The sequence below is a fragment of the Mesocricetus auratus genome, unplaced genomic scaffold (genome assembly GCF_017639785.1).
Source record: "Mesocricetus auratus isolate SY011 unplaced genomic scaffold, BCM_Maur_2.0 Super-Scaffold_4256, whole genome shotgun sequence".
Taxonomy (NCBI): Eukaryota; Metazoa; Chordata; class Mammalia; order Rodentia; family Cricetidae; genus Mesocricetus; species Mesocricetus auratus.
Window position 1 is genome coordinate 72,011,796 of NW_024429182.1, and position 20,237 is coordinate 72,032,032.

General features: G+C 49.7%; 2 protein-coding genes and 1 long non-coding RNA gene across 4 annotated transcripts; 1 reads left to right on the forward strand and 2 right to left on the reverse strand.

Annotated features, from left to right (window-relative positions):
• Positions 1–629: 629 nt before the first annotated feature.
• Positions 630–2,587, reverse strand: LOC121142912. The gene is made up of 2 exons (XR_005880056.1): positions 2,400–2,587; positions 630–2,309 (listed from the first exon to the last, which is right to left on the reverse strand). It is a non-coding gene; the product is annotated as an uncharacterized LOC121142912 (long non-coding RNA).
• Dctpp1 (dCTP pyrophosphatase 1) lies at positions 1,937–5,275 on the forward strand. The gene is made up of 3 exons (XM_040753974.1): positions 1,937–2,145; positions 2,821–2,931; positions 4,845–5,275. The coding sequence occupies exons 1-3, from the start codon at positions 2,045–2,047 to the stop codon at positions 5,143–5,145; spliced, it is 513 nt and encodes a 170-aa protein (XP_040609908.1). The 5' UTR covers positions 1,937–2,044; the 3' UTR covers positions 5,146–5,275.
• A 2,360-nt stretch (positions 5,276–7,635) lies between these two features.
• Znf771 (zinc finger protein 771) lies at positions 7,636–18,853 on the reverse strand. Of its 2 annotated transcripts, none has more exons than XM_021228780.2 (3): positions 18,309–18,853; positions 17,789–17,951; positions 7,636–8,634 (listed from the first exon to the last, which is right to left on the reverse strand). In XM_021228780.2, exons 1-3 carry the CDS (start codon positions 18,419–18,421, stop codon positions 7,822–7,824), a joined length of 1,089 nt encoding a protein of 362 aa, XP_021084439.1. In that variant the 5' UTR covers positions 18,422–18,853; the 3' UTR covers positions 7,636–7,821. The 2 variants fall into 2 exon arrangements, with proteins under 2 accessions (XP_021084439.1, XP_005064424.2); XM_005064367.4 differs by having other exon boundaries at positions 17,789–17,938; positions 18,309–18,846.
• Positions 18,854–20,237: the final 1,384 nt, after the last annotated feature.

A 20,237-nucleotide genomic window follows, 5' to 3' on the forward strand; every position in this document is an offset into this window, starting at 1 on the left:
TGACGAATGTTCATGTGCTACCACCGCTACATCATTTGGCACCTGAGGATCCTTTCAGCTGAGACTATATCGTGTTTTCAGCTTCATGAATTGGTGGTTCCTTCTAACTAGTGCTTCCTTCTCCTTGATCTGTTGCTCAGCTCGAACATTGCTTCCTAAGAAAGAAGTAGAAGGCTGGAGAGATGACTCAGACATTAAGAATACTGGCTGTAGCGGGGCGTTGGTGGCGCACGCCTTTAATCCCAGCATTCAGGAGGCAGAGGCAGGCGGATCTCTGTGAGTTCGAGGCCAGCCTGGTCTACAGAGTGAGTTCCAGGACTCCAAAGCTAAACAGAGAAATCCTGTCTTGAGAAACCACAAAACAAAACAAAAACAAACAAAAAAAGACTGTTACTCTGAGAAACCCTGTCTCAAGATATATATAAAAAAAAAAGAGTGCTAGCTGCTCCCCAAGGCCCTGGATGGATCCCCAGTACCGACATGGCAGTTCACGGCCACTCTAGTCCCAGGGGATCAGACCTCCTCTTCTGTCCTTCCTGGAGACCAGGCACACAGGCAGGTAAAACACCTATACACACCAAATAAATATTTCTAAATAGAAAAAAACAGAAAACTCTACTAAAAGTGGCTTGACTAACGAAGACCTTTATTACCTTCCAGAACCAGAATGCTAAAGGCATGCTGCAATTTGTGAAATCAAGTGTCTTGGCTGCATCACTCAACTAAATACTGTGTAGAGGTAGAAGCACCCTGGGTTTTTTAATTTCTTTTTTCAGGCAAAAATCTCACTATGTAACCCAGGCTGGCCTCGAACCCCCACTCTTCCTGCAATTGTGAGATTGCAAGTGTGTGTCACTGTCCCAGGGTATTCACCAGAGAGAACTGCTCAGGCATGGGCGTTCGGGATCCCTGTGTGTGTAGCACTGAGCCTTTCTCGGGGTGAGCGTTTAAGCACAAAAACCTTGTGCTGGGTTGACATACTTTAGTTAACAAGATTGGTTAGCCAGAAGCCGAACTACAGAAGCCGAAAAGCAAGGTTAGTACATTTACTGTCCCAGAACTATGGACTTGATGGGTTAGGCCATTGTTTTAGTTTTGTCAGGTGGTGCTGTCTATGTGCTGCGTTTTACAGCCTGAATGGCACTTCCACCATGGAGTCAGTCGTGCTGTGGTCTGGGGCCTTGTGACAGTCACCACACCCCCGCTAACCCTTCACAGACATACATGCAGACAAAACACACACAAAAACAAACGAATAAATAAAAACAAGTCTTTAAAAAGCCTTCATAAAGTCACTAATGTAAGCGAGTTTGGTGTCCTCTTGTGTATTATGTAAGGCTGTGATAGTGACCCATGGAGCTGGTAAGGAGAGAGGAGGCAGACCCTAGCCACCTGCCACAAATTCCAGTGCCCGGTGTTCTACGCCGCAGGTAAAGAGGAGGAATGCCTTCCTCTCCCTGTAGGGCAAGGGTGGGTTAATTGCTTCCAATCATTGGAATCCGCTGGGGCAGGACGCTGAAATGGGATACAATGGCCGGTCCGTCTGTATCTACAGTCTGCACTCGTTCTCGTCAGCCTCATTCAAATTGTGGGAAGGCTGGCTGTTCTGGAGCCTTGAGCAGTGCCCCCAACCAAGAGACAGTGCAGGCGCTGGGTCCTTCTCTAGTACGGTTTTGCTTGCCTCCTCCAGGGCGCCTGCCTTTTCACTTTGGCGCCATCTGGCGCCCATTAAGCAAACAACGCCGCAGTAGGCTTTCGGCTTTAGTCTCTTTCCCAGATTGAACTGGTGCCTTTCCCTTTAAGAAGTTTCTCCCGGGAGGAAGAACTCGAGGGGACAGGCGGAGAAAACACTCTAGAAACTCCCTCAGATTGGTCCAGTCCGGACAAGGGGTGGACCGTAGCAAAATCCACATATATGAGTGGGTCCTCCTCCGGCTCCGCCCCGGGAACGCACCTAGACGCCGTGATTGGCCGGGATCCTGGGGCGACTCCGAGTGTGGCGCGGGGTTTGCACACTCCCGCGCGGCTGGGACTGCTGGGCGGGATGTCCCAAGCTGGTGGCGGTTCGCATGATGATGCGGGGCAAGAAGACGCTGCTGCTGCCGGCCGGTTCAGCTTCAGCCCGGAGCCTACGCTTGAAGACATGTAAGCAAGTCCTTGTCCAGCCTCGGGGGGAGAGATTGACCCTTTTGTCGTAGTGGGGAGGTCCGCTCCACGTGGTCCGCAAGAACAGCAACATGCTCGTGCCGTCGGGTCCTCCTGGCGGGCCTCTGGCAAGCCTAGCTAAATCTCAACTGCACGATGCGCACCTGAAGCCGGGAAAAATGGGTGACGCCCCCGGGCATGTTAGTACCAACCTTTAATGCAACTTTGGGAAGATAACGGAAGTCTGATAGTACCTGTGCTGCCCAGGAGTCGGGGGCAGTAGAACAGGGGAGGCTGAAGTGTAGAGAGATGTTATTTCTTGCAGAGTATCAAAGAAGGCCCCAGGGGAAGTTGTCTCAAAACCGCATCCGGTGATGAGCTGGATTTAAGCATGTGAAGATAGGGCGTTAAGGTAAGGTAGAGTATCGGCAGAAGTAGCCGAAGGAAAAAAAAAAGGTAATAGCGTTGCAAAATTTAGCTTGAAGCTAAAATCTATACGGGGCGCACTCATTTCTAGATGATAGAACAAGTCTTATTAAGAGGTAGTAACTTAATGTCATCCAAGATACTATGGGATTCCTACCTCTGCCCCACTTCTGTATGACCTGGACCCTGCATCTTGTCCCTTACCCTCTAACCCTGAGACTTGAACCACCACCCCTTTCTTTTTTCCAGTCGACGCCTCCATGCAGAGTTTGCTGCTGAGCGGGACTGGGAGCAGTTCCACCAGCCTCGGAACCTGCTGCTGGCCCTGGTGGGAGAAGTGGGCGAGCTGGCAGAACTCTTGTGAGTAGATGGGAGGCTCCCTGCAAGAGGCCGCGGCTTCGGGCGGCTTCGGGCTCCCTGCAAGAGGCCGCGGCTTGGGCGGCTTCGGGTGGCATGGGGAGGGAGCCTCAAACGCTGTGGTGGGCTTTATTTTCCTTACTGCTCTATTCTGTGCTGCTGCTGGGGATATAGAGATAACAGATGGGTCCCAGCCCTGCGGGGTGCCCAGTTTCCAGGGAGGGAAAGTGCAGAGACAGTGAGGCAGACCTAGGTTTAAGGACAGTTGTCACCAGCATTTTACCTCTGTGTGGAGTGAAAATAAGGAATTTCAAAATATTACCTGCCCAATGGCCTGCCAGGCAGGGAACTTCCACTTAGAAAGGTAGTGAGGGGGGCGCTGAGATTTCTCAGTGCTTAAGAGCACTTCCTGCTCCTGCAGAAGAGCTGAGTTCAGTTCCCAGCACCCCCACTGCGGGTCATAATGCCCATAACTTCAGTTTCAGGAGATCTGACACTCTCTTCTGGCCTTGGAGACTCCTGCACATACAGATACACAGGGGCTTGCACACACACCCATACAATAAACAAATACTTTTTAAAAAGTAGTGAGGCAAGAAAGGAGAAATTAAATTCTGGGAGAATCCAGTTCAATTTGAGGGATTTTGTGTGTTTTTGTTCTCTGGTGAGCCCAGGTGTCGGACCTGTTCTAGGCATTTTGTAGATGAAGGGTGCGCTGGAGGACAAGGGTGGGAGGCAAGCCCAGGTGGGTAAGGTTGGAGCTAGAAGGTGATGGAGCTCCAACAGAAGGCCTGATCTGAGTCTCAGAAAGACCTCTGTGCCTGCAGGGCGGATTGGACGTCTGAAAGAATGGGGTAGAGTAGACTAGGGAGCTCATGGTGTAGACCTACATCTGGGCAGCCACTGTGGAGATGAAGGAGAAGGCACACAAGATATGTCTGAGGGTGGGCTGTTCCTTTTTTTGTTTTTTCGAAACAGGGTTTCTCTGTAGCTTTGGCTGTCCTAGAACTCGCTCTGTAGACCAGGCTAGCCTCGAACTCATAAAGATCTGCCTCCCGCATGCTGGGACATGCACCACCCAGCAAAAGTCATTTTAAGATTTATTTATAGAGTGTTCTGCCTGCATGTATGCCTGCAGGCCAGAAGAGGGTACTCAGGACCCTCCTGTGGCAGGGCAGCCAGCTCTGAGACATTTCTCTAGCCACAGGCCACTCCTCTGTTTACAGATGAATTAGTATCAGCTATGTGTTAGGTCATCTGGACCCAAAAGATGGGGCTGTCTCTGGTTCTAGTGGAAGGTGACTGATAATACATGACCTATGATGGAGAGATGGCTCAGTGGTTAAGAGCACTGACTGCTCTTCCAGAGGACCCGGGTTCAATTCCCAGCAACCACATGGCAGCTCACAGCTGTCTGTAACTCCAGTTCCAGCAGATAAATTATTTTAAAAAAATACATGAGCTGATTTTGAATGACCTGGAACTGTGGTGAGGGCTAAGAGGGGGAAAGTCAGATGTTGTGCTATGAGGTGAAGTCACAGCACGTGGGAGGAAGCAGCCAGATGATCGGGTGTTCATCCTTGACTACCTGAGACCCTGTCTCGGGAGTGAAAGGGAGGGGAGATGAGAAAGTAAGCTTCTGAGGTGGTAACTTCTGACTTGAGACCTAAGTATCAAGAGTGGGAAAATCTAGGGCGTGGCAGGTGAGTCGAGAAAGAAGAATTGACTGCAGACAGGAAGGTAGTATTGGCTTCCAGTGGGAAATTAGCGGGTGAAGATAAGTTAACTGGCTCCATCCAGAGCCTAGGCAGCTGGATTGTCCTTGGAGGGATATTCTGAGATGTGCCATTGTGATGCTTGGTAGACTGGAGGGGGCCCCACTGAACTAGCAAGCTTTTGTCCTGTTCTCTTTCCAGTCAGTGGAAGTCTGATGCAGAGCCTGGTCCTCAAGACTGGCCACCAAAGGAAAGAGCAGCCCTTCAAGAGGAGCTTAGTGACGTCCTCATCTACCTGGTAGCATTAGCAGCCCGTTGTCATGTGGACTTACCTCGAGCAGTACTCTCCAAAATGGACACCAACCGGCGACGTTACCCAGTGCATCTCTCCAGAGGTTCCGCCTGCAAGTACACAGACTTGCCCCATGGGACCATTTCTGAAAACCAGGCTGAGGGGACTGCAAACCCTACCTCTGAGTTGAAAAACCAGACCACCACCTAGAATCACCATGTCTGAACAGCAGAGATAGACTTGTTCTAGTCTGGTCTTACTAAGTCATGGGTCTGAGGCCCAAGAGTCTCCAAAAGATAGTCTACTGGATCTTCTCTCTCAATAAAATGATTTAAGGCAACAATGTCTAGATTTTTCTTGGGTAGCTAGATAGACTGTATATCTCAAGTCCTGTAGAGAAGCGCAGTGCTCTCCCAGTGTAACTAAGTTTGTTAGTTGCTATTTTGCCTTTTCAACTTAAGAGTTACAAAAGCGAGAACTGGAAGTATTTGTGGCCACAAGTCTTGGGGAGTGCAGAATACAGCTTCCTTTCCTCTTTGGGCCCTTGGTACAAGTATGGCCACCCACCCCTCACCTGGCTAATCCTGTTCTTCCTCTCCAGCTAGATGGTATTGAGTGAATGATTTATATGGTGTGTGACCTAAGATACACCACTTGCCCTAAGACGCGTAGGCTTGCCTTCTGAGAAGAGGGATAACTCAGGGAAAGCAGTGGTAGTGATTATCTGCCCCTAATGACTCTTCTTGCCTTCCCAGATAAAACAACTCCTCAGATTAAAACAGCTTTAGTTTTATATTCCCCAAACCACTGAATAATATAACATTTAGTTTTATTCCATGTATATAATCAAATCTGCAGTCTTGTCTCTGGAGCTCCAGGGTTCTAATTTTTTTCTTTACCTTCTAGACAATTTTTTTTCCTTTTCAAGCTTTTCAAAAAAGGGTTTTTCTGTGTAGCCCTGGCTGTCCTGGTACTCTCTCTATAGGCCAGGCTGGCCTCAAACTCAGAGATCCACCTGCCTCTGTGCCCCCCACAACCCAGTGCTGCCACCACTGTGACAAATCCCCCCCGAGACAGGGTTTCCCTGTGTGGCTTTGGAGGCTGTCCTGGAACTAGTTCTTGTAGACCAGGCTGGTCTCCAACTCACAGAGATCTGCCTGCCTCTGCCTCCCGAGTGCTGGTGACAAATCTTAAAACATGACTTTTGATAAGGATGCTAGAGTGTGACTCTTCATAGTTGATGGCTTCTGGCAGGGGTGGAGAAAGGCTCAGTTACCTTTAAGGGCTGGCCACTGGAAGTTTAACCATGCTCCAATGAGTATATGGGCAATACAAATTGAACTTGATGGGCTTTTTTTTCTTTTTTGTGGGGAGGGCACAAGGTTGGGAGCGTGAACCTGGAGGGAATCGGAAGTGTGATCAGGATACACTGAAATTTCCAAATCAATAAAAACATGGAAAATAAAGGTGTACACAAGAGGAAAAACACACATCTTAGAGGGTTAGAGAAATTGCTCAGCAGTTAGCACACTTGCTGTTCGTTTTTCATTGTTGAGACAAGTTCTCATTGTATCCTTGGCTGGTCTGAAATTTGCTGTGTAAACCAGGCTGGCTTCGAACCAGAGAGATATATACACCTGCCTCTGCCTCCCGAGTGCTGAAGTTAAAGGCGTGCGCCACCACCTTCTTGCAGAGGACTGAGTTGTGTTCACAGCACCCACATCGGGCAGCTTACAAATGCATTAACTCTAGCTCCAAATCTTCTCCTTGTGGACTTAGTTGGCATCTGCACTCAAGTGGGCACAAATCCAGACTCCTACATAATTCCATTCCAGAGACCCACATGGGCAGGGAGAGAGCAAACACCTGCAAGATGTCCTCTGACCCACACGAACACCATGGCAACAGCCACCCCATAGTAAACATTTAAAACTCTATTAATCGCACACACGCAATCCCAGCATTGAGGAGGCGGAGACAGAAGGGTCCAAGTTTGAGGAGTTTGGGCTACAAACCAAAACTATCTTATATGTATGAATGTCGTGGCTACGTGTGCGTACCATACAGTGCCTGGTGCCCGTGTAAGTCATAAGACGGTTTTGGATCCCCTAGAACTGTAGTTATGGATGCTTGGAATACCCAGAGCCTCTGCAAGACTTAAAAATTGTGTAGTTAAGTACACACACACACACCGGAGAAGAGTCGGTGCCTTCTTTGCCCCGTCACAGTTCTGGTGAACACCTGTGATTGCCAATTTCCCTGTCCTTGCTGTGCCATTCACTAGCTGTCTGCAAAAGTAAAGATAAGATGAGGTTTGGAGCTAGGTGTGGTGGTGTAAATTTGTAATCTCAGGATTCAGGAGGCAGAAAGAAAATCCCCCAAAGCTCAAGATCAGCATCGTGTATACAGTGCATACACTTGGGGTTATATATCGAGACCCTAACTAAATGAGGGGAAAGCTAATGTACCTACATAAATCCTAAATCTATATAGCCCCATTTGCCATACTGAACCCCAAAGGAGGTCATGTAGACATTCTGTTTATGGTTCCTTTTAAGAACTGAGATTAAGGTCAAAGGCCAGTTGTGTGATTTTCCCAGTCCCAGGGCTCCCTTTAGGATATTTTATAGCCCCACTTGGTTCCGTTATACCTAGTGTTCTTCCCCTTCCCACCCACCTCACTTACTGGCACCGGTGAGGTTAGGATAGAATACTTTATTCACTCAGAAGGGCCAAGGGAATGTAGTTGGGGACGGGGCACGGTTTCTAGGGACCCCGATAGAGCCCTCCCTGTCGCCCAGTCCCAAAGCACCCCGGCCCAGGTGCAGGCGTGGAAGGAGCCATTCGGGTGCAAATCCCAAGCGCCCCTCGCTGCCCCGCCGTGGCTCAGCTGCCCTCGCACTCCGGGCAGCGCTCGGTGGGCGTGGCGGCTGTGGCACTGGCGGGTAGCTTGAAGTCTCGGCCGCAGCCCGCGCAGATGTAGAGGCGGCGCCGCATATGCGCGCGACGGTGGCGGATGAAGTGTGAGCTGAGGCGGAAGCGCCGGCCGCACTCCGTGCACGGGTAGGGCCGCTCGCCCGTATGCGTGCGCGCATGCTCCGCCAGGTTGGAACGGTGGCCGAAGCGCCGGCCGCACACGGCACAGCGATGCGGCTTCTCGCCCGTGTGCACGCGCCGGTGCTTGGCCAGCGCCGAGCTCTGAGCGAAGCGCGTGCCGCAGTCGGCGCATGCGTACGGGCGCTCGCCCGTGTGCGTGCGTCGGTGGCGCGCCAGGCACGAACTTCCGCCGAAGGCTCGTCCGCAGTCCGGGCACGCGTAAGGCTTCTCGCCCGTGTGCACGCGCAAATGCTGCGCGTAATTGGAGCTCTGCGCAAAGCGACGGCCGCAGTGTGCGCATGCGTACGGCTTCTCGCCTGTATGACGCCGCCGGTGCTGCCGCAGGTTCGAGGCGGCGGAGAAACGCTTGTCGCACTCTGGGCACTGGTAGGGTCGCTCGCCCGTGTGCGTGCGGCCGTGCTTAGTCAGCGCCGACTTCTGCGAGAAGCACCGGCCGCACTCCGTGCACGCGAAGGGACGCTCGCCCGTGTGCGTGCGCGCATGTTTGGCTAGTGTGGAGCGGCGCGCAAAGGCGCGGCCGCAGTCTGGGCACGCGTGGGGCCGCGCCGGGTCGGCCGACGGCGCTGGCATCTGGCTGGCGACCTGCAGGGAGAGGGAGGACAGGTCAGCCTTAACAGGCTCCAGCGGAAACCTTGGTCTCCCGCACTCTGCAAATTCTTTGAGTCTCAATTCCTCTTCTGTAAAAATAGGGTACTGGCTGCCTCCGTGATTGTGCACCGTACATGAGTTAATACATCATAATACCGAATGGAATTATAGTTACTGGTATTAATTCATAAAATTTATTGGGCACGTTCTAGGTTATAGAGTTAAGAAAGTGGGAAGTTGACATTAAATAAAAAGTGTTAGGTGCCAGTAATACCAGCAGTGGCACAGGAGAATCCAGAGATCAGGCCTGTCTGAGCTACATACGGGGACCCTGTCTCAAAACCAGAGTGCTGACGATGCAGCAGTGACCGAGAGCTTGGTTACCAATTTCCTTAGGCTGGGAAGCATCCTGCTTAGAGGAGTAGTGGGTTAAGACCGCCGATACTACAGGAATGCTGCAGATTTTAAGAAGACACTGTTGTGACAGAGCAAGTTACCGGAGGAGGAAACAGAACCCGGGCCACAGGGAGGACTGAGATGGAGAACCACTATAAGGGATTTTGGAGAATTTTGATGAGGAAAGTGACTAGCTCACACGTTTTCAAAGGCTTTTTCAGAACCCAAATGAAGGAGGAGGAAAGACAGAACCAGGAGCCTGGTGAGGAGGCGACTGCTCTCATCTGACAGAGGATCAGTTGGCTAAGCCCAGGAAACTAGTGGAAAGTGGAGCCAGGGAGATATCGGTTTCTTATCCACTTCAGTTTAAGAGATGGCAACAAATTGGCTTCGAGGTAAGACTCAAAATGGCCAGGGTGTCGTTAGATCTGCTTGCCTCTACCTCTCCACTATGGTGTTTAGGCGTAGAACTACACAGGTGGAGTTACCATTTACAGAGGGGAAGTCGATGACGAGACATTTTCAGCCTACAATGGTCACTACAGCTAGAGACTGAAGAGATCACCCAGGGGATGGCAGAAGACAGTGGAGTAGCCAGCTGGCAAGTACGGGCAGAAGCCAGGACAGGGACAGCTTGGCCAGGACCAGACTCTCAGCAAACCTTTGAGAGCAAGCACTTCCTTAAGCTGTGAAGAAAAACCAAATGCTGCTCTGAGGCCCGAAGTCATGAAGCTTGAAATGAGTCAGTCTGCTTGTAGAGATGAAGGCAGGAAAAGGAAAGGAGGCTTCGTAACAAGCAGATGAAGCGGAAACATTCTGTGCTGTGAAGAGGAATACTGAAGGCACATTACTCCCTTCTAAGAAAAAGAGAGAATACCATGTATAGATGGCTGAAACCATGGCACAAACTTCCTGTCCATGAAGGAAGTTAGTGAGTGAGGTACTTTCCTTCTTGATGGGGGAGAGGACTGCAGAGAGACTGGGGGTGGAGTGATTCCCTAGTAAAACCAACAGTGAGCACCATGAACAATCAATTAAGAACATTAATTCATGCTGGGCTGGTGGGACAGGCTTTAATCCTAGAACTCGGGAGGCAGAGGCAGGAGGATCTCTGTGAGTTCAAGGCCAGCCTGGTCTAGAGAGTGAGTTCCAGAACAGGCTCCAAAGTTACAGAAAAACCCTGTCTCAAAAAAACAAAAGCAAACAAACAAAAAACATTAATTCATGACCAGAGAATCACCTGGCACACAGGTGCACGCAATCTAACACCACCCCCTTCTAAGGAGGAAACACCACAAGACACAGTGAGTGACAGAACAGGACCTTCCCTTTCACAAGCTAGAGCAGAGCAGCTTGAAGGCCATCAGTCCCTTACCCTAGGAAACTGGCTTTGGGGCCAGGTGGGGGTGGCAGTCACTTAGTCCCAACACTGAGGAGGCAGAGGCAGGTGCAGCTCATGTGAGTTCCAGGCCAGCCTGCTCTACATAGAGAGTTCCAAGCTGCCTGGTCTACATAGAGAGTTCTAGGACAGTCTGGTCTATATAGAGAGTTCCAGGACTGCCAGGGTTGCATAATGAGACCCTATCTGAAAACAAAAGATTAAATCAAAAGAAAGTGGCTTTGAAGCCGGGCATTGGTGGCCCACACCTTTAATCCCAGCACCCAGGAGGCAGAGGCAGGCAGATCTCTGTGAGTTTGAGACCAGCCTGGTCTACAAGAGGTAGTTCCAGGACAGGCGCCAAAGCTACAGAGAAACCCTGCCTCGAAAAACAAAAAAACAAAACAAAAAAAGTGGCTTTGCATTCAAACTAGAACATATGACAGTGTGCAAAATTAGCCATCAACCAAGAGAATTCTGGTTTAAATAATAACAATAGCCCTCCCTTAGTTTGGCTTTGACTTTCCCCAATTTCAGATGCCAGCTGTCAATCATGGTCTGAAAATATTAGATGGAAAATTCAAAAATTAAACAATCTGTAAGTTTAAAAGAACTTTTATTACAGTATATTGTTATAGTTGTTATTATTGTTGAACTCTTACTGTACCTAATTTAGAAATTAAACTGTATCATAGGCATATACCGAAAGGAAAGAACCCAAGGGCAGGTATGACAACACACCTATAATCCTAGCACTCAGTTTACTGAAGCAGGAGGATTACAAGTTCTGGGCCAGCTTGGGGAATATGGCAAAAACCTATCTCAACAACAACATAAATACTATATATAAATAGCATGGTGTCTGTGTCTTTAAATGTAGTCCCTAAAAGGAGCTTCTGTAGTTGAGAGCCCCATGTCAGACTTTGACAACATGTATGCTATTACACTAAGTCTTCCGGTTAGCCTTCAGTCAAGTGGGGTAGTATCTTAATGAATAACTCAAGCTAACCTCATACTCACTGACAGAATCTTCGTGACTATTGGATTACAAGTGTGTTCCACCATGCAGGGTCTCTTTTGTTTATTTATTTGCTTGTTTGTTTTATGAAGAAGTTCTTGCCCAGGCTGGCCTGGAACTTGAAATCCCCCTACCTCCACCTTCAGAGTACAGGAATCATAGGGGCTACCTCTGGGTAGCAAAACCACCAAGGCTTAGAGAGACTAAGTTGACAAAGCATGATGAGATAATGAGGACGTGTAACTCTCCCCTGAACTCATAGCCAGGACTGGACAGAGGTCCCATTCTGGGTCTCCATCTTTCTTCAAGAAAGATCTGGTAAACCCTATGGTAATCGGGTCTCAATTTCTGGTCACACTTTCCTCCATGCCCTGGTTTTGACACCCTCCGGGTCTGTGGAAATGGCACCCTTCTTTACACTGATGATGCCCAGCCTGGGGACCTTCTCTGACTTATAAGAAATCCTTCCTATTAGTCATGATTATCTCCATCCAGACAGAGGGGCCTTGGGCACCTGGAGTGGAGTCTTGGTAATGGCCTGAGTCTAGCTTCTGGAGACGTGGACACGGCCAGGAAAGGTGACCATCGTCATAACACCTGGGTGGCTTGAGGCCAGTCTGGGCTAAATAGTGAGACCATGTGTCAAAACAAGCTAATGAAAGTTTCACAACCCTTTGTGTTAGGTACTTCAGCCCCTTCATATAAATGAATAAGTCATAGACATCAACTGATTACCTAAGGCCATATAGCTAAGAAATAGCAGAACCAAGGTTTGAACTCAGTCTATTATTCTTAGTCATGGTGGAATCCTAACAGCACATGTGAAGTGTGACAGCACATGTGAAGACCTAGGCAGCTTGTCTTCTCCCCTAAACCCTTCAGCCAAAATCTTCCTCTTTTCCTACAAAGTATAAAACACCAACCCCAAGGCTTCTCCTTGCTGCAGGATGTGGCCCACAGCCACATCAGAATCACTGAGCACTTGTGAAAAATACACAACAACCTCAGGTTGGAGCTGTAGCTCAATCGTAGAGCTACACATGAACTAACCCCCCACACTATGTACACTGGCCATGGTGGCATGAGACTGGAATCCCAGCATCAGGAAGTGGGTGCAGAAAAAACAGAAATTTAAGGTCAGCCTCCACACTACAGTGGATTCCAGCTGGCCGTGCCTGTAATTCCAGCATTTGTGAGGTAGAGGCTGGAAAACCAGGAATTCAAGTTCTTTAGCTATACAGGGTTCGAGGACAGCCTGAATCTTAAGCCCCACCCACAATCTGAATCATAATCTCCCTTTTAGGGGTTGAAGAGATTGTTCTGTGGTTAAGAGCACTGGCCACTGTACAGAGGACTTGGATTGAGTTCCTAAAACCCACATGGTGGTTCACAAGTATCTGAAACTTCAGTTTCAGGGGGTTACAGTGCCCTCTTCTGGTCTAAATGGGAACTATGTGGTGCACACATACAAGCAGGGAAAATACTAGTACATATAAAAATAAATCTTAAGTTTTTTTAAAAAAATCTTCACTTTATGCTGGTGATACAGATCAGCAGTACCTAATATGCACACGATCTACATTCAACCTTCAGCAAAAACAAATTGCAGAAACAAAGAATTTCACTTTATCAAGCTCCCAATGATCTTCACACGTTTAAAATGTTATCAAGCTCCCAATGATCTTCACACGTTTAAAATGAAATACACGGGGCTGGAGAGATGGCTCAGAGGTTAAGAGCACCAACTGCTCTTCCAGAGGTCCTGAGTTCAATTCCCAGCAACCACATGGTGGCTCACAACCATCTGTAATGAGATCTGGTACCCTCTTCTGGTGTACCAGCATACATGGAGGCAGGGTGTTGCATTCATAATAAATAAATAAATCTTTAAAAAATAAAATAAAATAAAATGAAATACACACACTGTAGTGGATAGTGATGGCACACACCTGTAATCCTAGCAATCTGGAAGCTGAAGCAGGAGGGTCACAAGTTCAGAGTCTGCCTAAGCACCATACATAGCAAGACTCCCATCTCAATAAATAAGAAATTTAAAAACTAAGCAGTCTAATCTGGAGGTGAGAAGAGCTGCACCCATAGAAAGCAGGTGGAAAGCTGAAAGCCAGCTCGTAGGCTGAACACGCAGTATGGTCAGGATCAGCTGGGCATGAAGTGGAGGCTAGGCAATTAGGAAGAAAGCAGAAAGATACAAGAGCATACTGAAGAGCTTTCAAAGGGCCGAGATTCCATCCTAAGATACAGAGAAGCTCTCCAGGGTTTCAGGAAAGTGAGAATGTACCTGGAGCCTTCTGGAAGGGGTGGAGGGGGATGGATATTTTCTACTCCTTCAAGATAGGTTATTTATTTATTTATTTATTTATTATTTAAAGAGTTCCATTCAGGGCTAGCAAGATGGCTCAGCTGGTAAGGGCACTGTTGCTATGCTTGATGACTTGAGTCTAACCCTTAAAACCTGCCTGGTAGAAGAACCAATTTGTGTAAAGTTGTCCTCTGACGGCCATAGGTGCTATGGTACCCCATACCATGGTACCCGCTGTACACACACAGAAAATACCATCTAAAATTCAGACACATCAGAGTCTGACAGGCAGACAAAGACTACCCCAAACTCTGAAAGTAGCATCACTGAAGCCTGTTTCCCTGCAGCCCTGGGACTGGACCTAGCGTGCCCAGCTTTACTACCGAGTTAAATCCATAGCACCTTGAGGCCTATTCTCAACAAGGAATGGCCATGGGATGATAGGCAATGGTCACAGTCTGCTGTGGATGACAGCCCCCAGAGGAGCACTTCCTATGCAGCCCACACTGGTCTAGAACTTTCGATCCTGACTTGGCCTCCCTAGAGCTGGGATGAATTACAGGTATGCACCACCATGCTGTCTGGAAGGCACTTTTGAAATAACTAATGTGTACGCCGAGAAAAGAGGCTAAAGGAGGCCACATAGCAAATCATTGAGCTGTCTTGTTGACAGAGGGCCAGTTATGCCTTGCATCTAACCCTCCAACCCACCCTCCTAATCCAACCTGGTCCCAGACTGACGTTTGATGATCTGTCTGTCTGTTTGAACAGGATCTCTCGTCTTGACTGTCTGGAACTTGCCGTGTAGACCAGGCCAGCCTCAAACTCAGAGATCCTTCTATCTCCGCTTCTGGAATGCTGAGGTTAAAGGCATTCGCCACCAGTCAGCATTTGGGAATAAAGGCAGGAGGACCTCTGTGAGTTTGAGGCTGGCCTGATCTATAGAGCAAGTTTCAGGACAGCTAAGGCTACACAGTGAAACCCTCTCTTGAGGAAAAAAAAAGGAATCACCACCATGCCTGGCACTCATTGAACTTATTATCCCACTTTACATTTGGAGAAACTGAGGCACAGTAGGTAATTGGGAGAGGTGGGATTTGACTGCTACCTGACATTGTTTACAGTCTGGCCCAGTGGGTCTTTTATGACTTTCATGATAAACCTTTATCTCTCGGATTCAGCTAGTTCAGTGGGTACCAAACACTCTTTTCTCTTACTGCTGCTGTTATTCCAACACAGGCTACTAGCCCTTGCAGACAATATTTTTGTATTTGTTATTTTGTTTTGAGACAGGATTCCTCTATAATTGCCCTGGCTGTTATGGAACTCACTCTATAGACCAGGCTAGTCTCGAGCTCACAGAGATCTGCCTGTCTCTGCCTCCTAATGGTGGGGATTACGTGAGCCACCATACCAGGCTGTTTTTTCTTTCTTTCTTTTTTAGATAAGGTTTCATGTAGGCTAAGCTGGCCTTAGACCCACATATAACTGAAGATAACTTTGAACTTTTAAAAATTTATGATGTGTTTGAATGTTCTGCCTATATGCTTGGTGTCCATGGAGGCCAGAGAAAGCATTGGATCTCTTGGAACTGGAGTTACAGATGGTTGTGAGCCAACATGTGGATTCTGGGAATTGAACCTGGGTCCTCTGGAGGAGCAGCAAGTGCTCTTAACTGCCAAGCATCTCCCTGACCCCAACCCTGAACTACCTGCCTCCACCTCCCTAGTACTGGGACCAAAGCATTTGCCAGCATGCCTGACTATGTGGTGCTGGGGATCAGGACTTTCTGCATGCTAGGCAAGAACTCTATGGGGGGGGGGGGTCTGGGAGGCCAGTGAGGTGGGTTGGCAAGTAACAGGGCTTGTCATGTAACCCTCAAGAACCAAGTTCTGGGGCTAGAAAGATGGCTCAGAGTTTAACACTGACTATTCTTCCAGGGGTCCTGAATTCAATTCCCAGAACCACATGGTGGCTCACAACCATCTACAGTTCAGTCTGGTGCTCTCTTCTGGCCTGTAGGCAGAACACTGTATAGGTAATAATAAATAAATCTTAACAAAAAAAAAAGAAGAAGAAGAAAAAGAACCAAGTTCTGTCCCTGGAATCCATGATGGAAGGAGAGCGCCAACTCCAAAAAAAAATTGTCTTCTGACCTCCACATGAGGATCTGTATTTCTCTCTCTCTCTCTCTCTCTCTCTCTCTCTCTCTCTCTCTCTCTCTCTCTCTCTCTCAGAAACTCAATAAAATAAAATGGTTGGAGGCAGGTGTGGTACACACCATTAATCCCACTCAGGAGGCAGAGGCAGGCAGATCTGAATTTCAGGCCAGCCTGGTCTACAGATCAAATTGCAGGCCAGGTAGGGCTACACACAGAAACCTGTCTCAAAACAAAAACAAAAAACAAAAAAACACCAAAATAACAACAACAAAAAATACAAGTTGGGCTTTGCATCCCTCAGTGCTGTGGTGGGAGGCTATGGGGAGATCAGTTAGGTTTGCAGTCTACCAGCCTAACTCGGGTTCAGGGAGAGGCCTCTGTCTAGGGAATCAGGCGGGGGAGAGTAATGGGGCAGGCACCTGCCACCCTTGTCCAGCTTCGGCACATGCACAGGTACACATACCACTCATGCACACATACAAAGAAAAAAGAAACAGAACTACTTAACACAATGCTATGTGCAAGACACAGCTCTAACTCATGTACTCACAAAGGCCTTACAACTCCAAGAGGTGAGTGCTGCTCTGCTCTCCCTTTCACTAATGAGGAAACCGAGGCACAAAGAGTTAGGAAGTCAAGTGGTTTTACTCAGGCCTGAAATTTCACTCAACTAACAGGAATGCTGAGGTCCAAGGACTGCCTGCGCTATAGAATAAGTTCTCGGTCCACCGGGACAACTTGATTGAGACCCTGTCTCAAAGGAGAAAAGGTCTGGCTATAGTAAGAGACACGCAAAGCCTTGGTTCAATCCTTAGAACCACAAGAAAAAACGATCAAGGCTGAGGAACTTGTCAGCTGGTAGGTAGCGACGGGATGGAAGTCCACCCTAAGCTCTACAGCCCTAGGCCCTTAATGTACAGACCAAAGAGGCAAGCAGGGTCTGAAAGGCGGCTGCCTAAGACAGCAGGCCGAGAAGGCTGGAAAAACAGGGCTTCCTCGTCAATTCAGAGTGGAAGAGGCCTAGAGAGCAGGGCCCTCCCTCCCACAACTCACCATGTCCACAGCACTAAAATGTCCCCCTGGGATGTGGACCTTGAGATCTGAGGGAGCAAGAGCCCTCGAGCTGGACTCAAGGTTACTCAGACAGGGACAGCCCAGGGTCCTGGCAACTCTGGGAGGTAAAATAGCTGGTGCATGGCAGATTCTTAACTCCTTCTGATGTCCTTAAAACCCTCAGATACCTTCAGAAGAAACCCCGCTCCCAGTATGGTCTACCAATCAACCTCCCTGGAGCCATGCTGCAATGTGAGGGGAACTGGCTCATAGTTCTCCACTGAAAGGGCCATTCTTTCTGCCTGGGGCAGTCACTTACTAACTGAGATCTTGGGTCCTGTGCCTCAGTCACTCATCTGTAAAATGGACTCAATACTACCAACAAACCAGACTGGGGGTGCTTCGAATAGCACCTGGCACACCATAAACTATGCAGGAGTTGGCTGTCCTCACTGTTCGTTCCTGAGACGATCTTCCCTCACCCGAGACTGAGTTATGCTCCCACCTCTGGCCTTCACCACTCCTGCATCTGGATTCCTGCAGGACCCAGGATTGTGAGTTTATGGACATCAAGCTGCAAGGGGATAGAAACCACTTAGCATGGTGCCCCCAGGCAGCACTCGGCACGACTCCTGACTCTCACTGCGGGCCAAAACATCTGTCCAATCGGGTCGGGAGCAGTGGGCAGAAGATGAGCTAATCCTGAGGTTCTAGACCTGCGATCCAGGAGAAGACGGGGACTAGGATTCCTGATTCTGTCTGAGGGACGCTGGGCCAGGCACAGGTTCGAGGGTGGGGTGGGATCAGGGTGTACCACGTACCTCCTTGTTGTCCACAGGGATCTTGAGTTTCACCACCTCATACTTCTCCTCACCCTCCTCCTCCTCACCCTTCACCAGCAGCACCATCTCCTCCTGCATCTCTTCCTCCTCCTCCTCCTCTGCCTGCTGTTCGCCAGGCATCTTGGTGTCCTGAGGCGGGGCGCTGGATCAGAGGCTCAGGACCCGCCCCCCGCCCCCACCCCCACAGTGGCCCCGGCCCAGACAAGGCGGTGCAGCCGTGGCTTCCCCCGCCCTGTCCAGGCTTCGAGTCTAGTCCTCTCCCATCCACCCTAGCCCGGCCCCACGCTCCGGCACTGCCCAAGGCCCAGCTCGGAAGACACCCGTTCACCCCACTCATCCCGGTATTCAGGGCCCTGAACAGTTCGAATCTCCAGCTCCCGCGAGTTGCCACCCTCCTCGCGCTGAGTCACTCCCCGGAGCCTGGGTCGGCGACCCGAGAGCTAAGGGACGGGCTGGAGGCCAGCTGGAGCAGAGGCCCTGGGGTGGGGTGCGCACTCACCAGCCCGAGGTTCGGCGCTCGTGAGGCCCCGGGCCTGGGCGAGGGGCGGTTGGGTGCTCTGCGAAGGCCGCGGCTCCGGAGGCGGGGGCGGGGCGGGGCCCCGGGGCGGCCATTCATTGGCTCGTACGCCCGGCCCCGCCCCTAGGGGGAGAGGCCGGAGGCCCGGACTTCTGTCCCTAACCGCCCCGGGAGGGGGAGCCGGGACTCCGAGGTGTCCGCGATCCGGAAACTCCTAACGAACACAAGGCGTCCAGCCCGGCCTTCAAGGCCCTACAGCCGAGTTCCGACCGCCCTCGGCCGGTCTCCGCCGCTGCTGGGTCTCGACGCCCTACCGAGACTGCTGCGCCAGCGTAGGCCACGTGCTCTCGCTCGGATCTGGGCCTCTCGCTGGCGCCTCGCCTGGAGAACCGGCCCAGTTACCTCCTCTCTTTCCCCTCCTTTTCCTCCTGTTTCTTCTCGCGTCGCCTTCTCGTCTACTGGCCTGCCAGACCGCTTGCCCGCATACGCCCAGACCCACGGCCGCCCAATCTGCCCCTTTCGCCTGCAGTGAGTCAGCGGCTCCCTATGGTTAGTTTTGATCTAGAGGCGAGTCTGGTTCTAGCTCTGCCCCTCCCCCTCCCCCAAAGCCGAGTGTGCAGGCCGAAGTTGCGGTTTCTGGCTTGTGTACCCCTTCGTGCCAGTTTACTGACTGTTTTACACACTCGGTCACATTTGCTTTGCACAAAGGATCGCGGCCCCGTTTTACACACGCACTTCAAAATGGCTCAGAGAGGACTGATTGCCAAGACTGATTGCCCAAGTTACATAGTAAGGAAGCATTTTTGACAACAGGTAGTGTGGGTGGAAAATTAGCGCAAGGTCAAATCCAGTCTACAGTATTACATACAACACTATCTTGCTTACCCCGCTAGATATTTTTAGCTGGGCAGGATGCCACTCAACATTAGGGGGCAGAAGCAGGTGGATCTCTGTAAGTTGAAGGCCAAGCAGCCCTACATAGTGAGACTCTATCGAAAAAAGCAAACAAACAAACAGAAAGACCGAAGAACGGAAAATTCAAGGTGGGTATGGTGGCTTGCCTCTGTAATCCAAGCTACTCTGGAGGATCCTGAGTTCAAAGTCATCTGGGCATCGATATAGAAGAGTCCATTTCAAAAGGAAAAAGTCAGAGAGTTTGATAGGGAAGCTTGGCATGAGGTAACGGAAAGGCAGCTCTACCTTGTTGACTGTCTTTGTTGTTTGTTTTTTCGAGACGGTGTCTCTGTGTAGCTTTGGAGGCTGTCCTGGAACTAGCTCTTGTAAACCAGGCTGGCCTCGAATTCACAGAGATCGGCCTGCCTCTGCCTCCAGAGTGCTGGGATTAAAGGCGTTCTTCACCACTGCCTGGCAGTTTTTAAAAATATGTATTTGTGTGTGCCTGAGTACACGTATGAGCACCACATTCATACATGAGCCCCCAGGGGTCAGGAGAGGCCATCAGATCTCCTGAGCTAGAGTATCAGATGACTATGAACCACCATATGGGTGCTCAGAACCAAACCCAAGTCTTTCTGCTAAAGCAGTAAATGCTCTTAGCCACTGAGCCCTCTTCCCAACCCTAGTTATTCTTAAAGGGGCAGTTAGGTTCTGGTTATATAAGACACTATGGCCAAGGGACTAGAGAGATGGCTCAACGGTTAAGAGCACTGACTGCTCTTCCAGAGGTCTTGAGTTCAATACCCAGCAACCATATGGTGGCTCACAACCATTAGTAATGATATCTGGTGCCCTTTTCTAGCATGCAGGAATACATGGAGACAGAATGTTGTACACATAATAAATTAAAAAAAAAAAAAAAGGAAAGAAAACTGACTGCACTTCCAGTGGTCCTGACTTCAATTCCCAGCAACTACATGGTGGCTCACAACCATCTATGAGATCTGGTGCCCT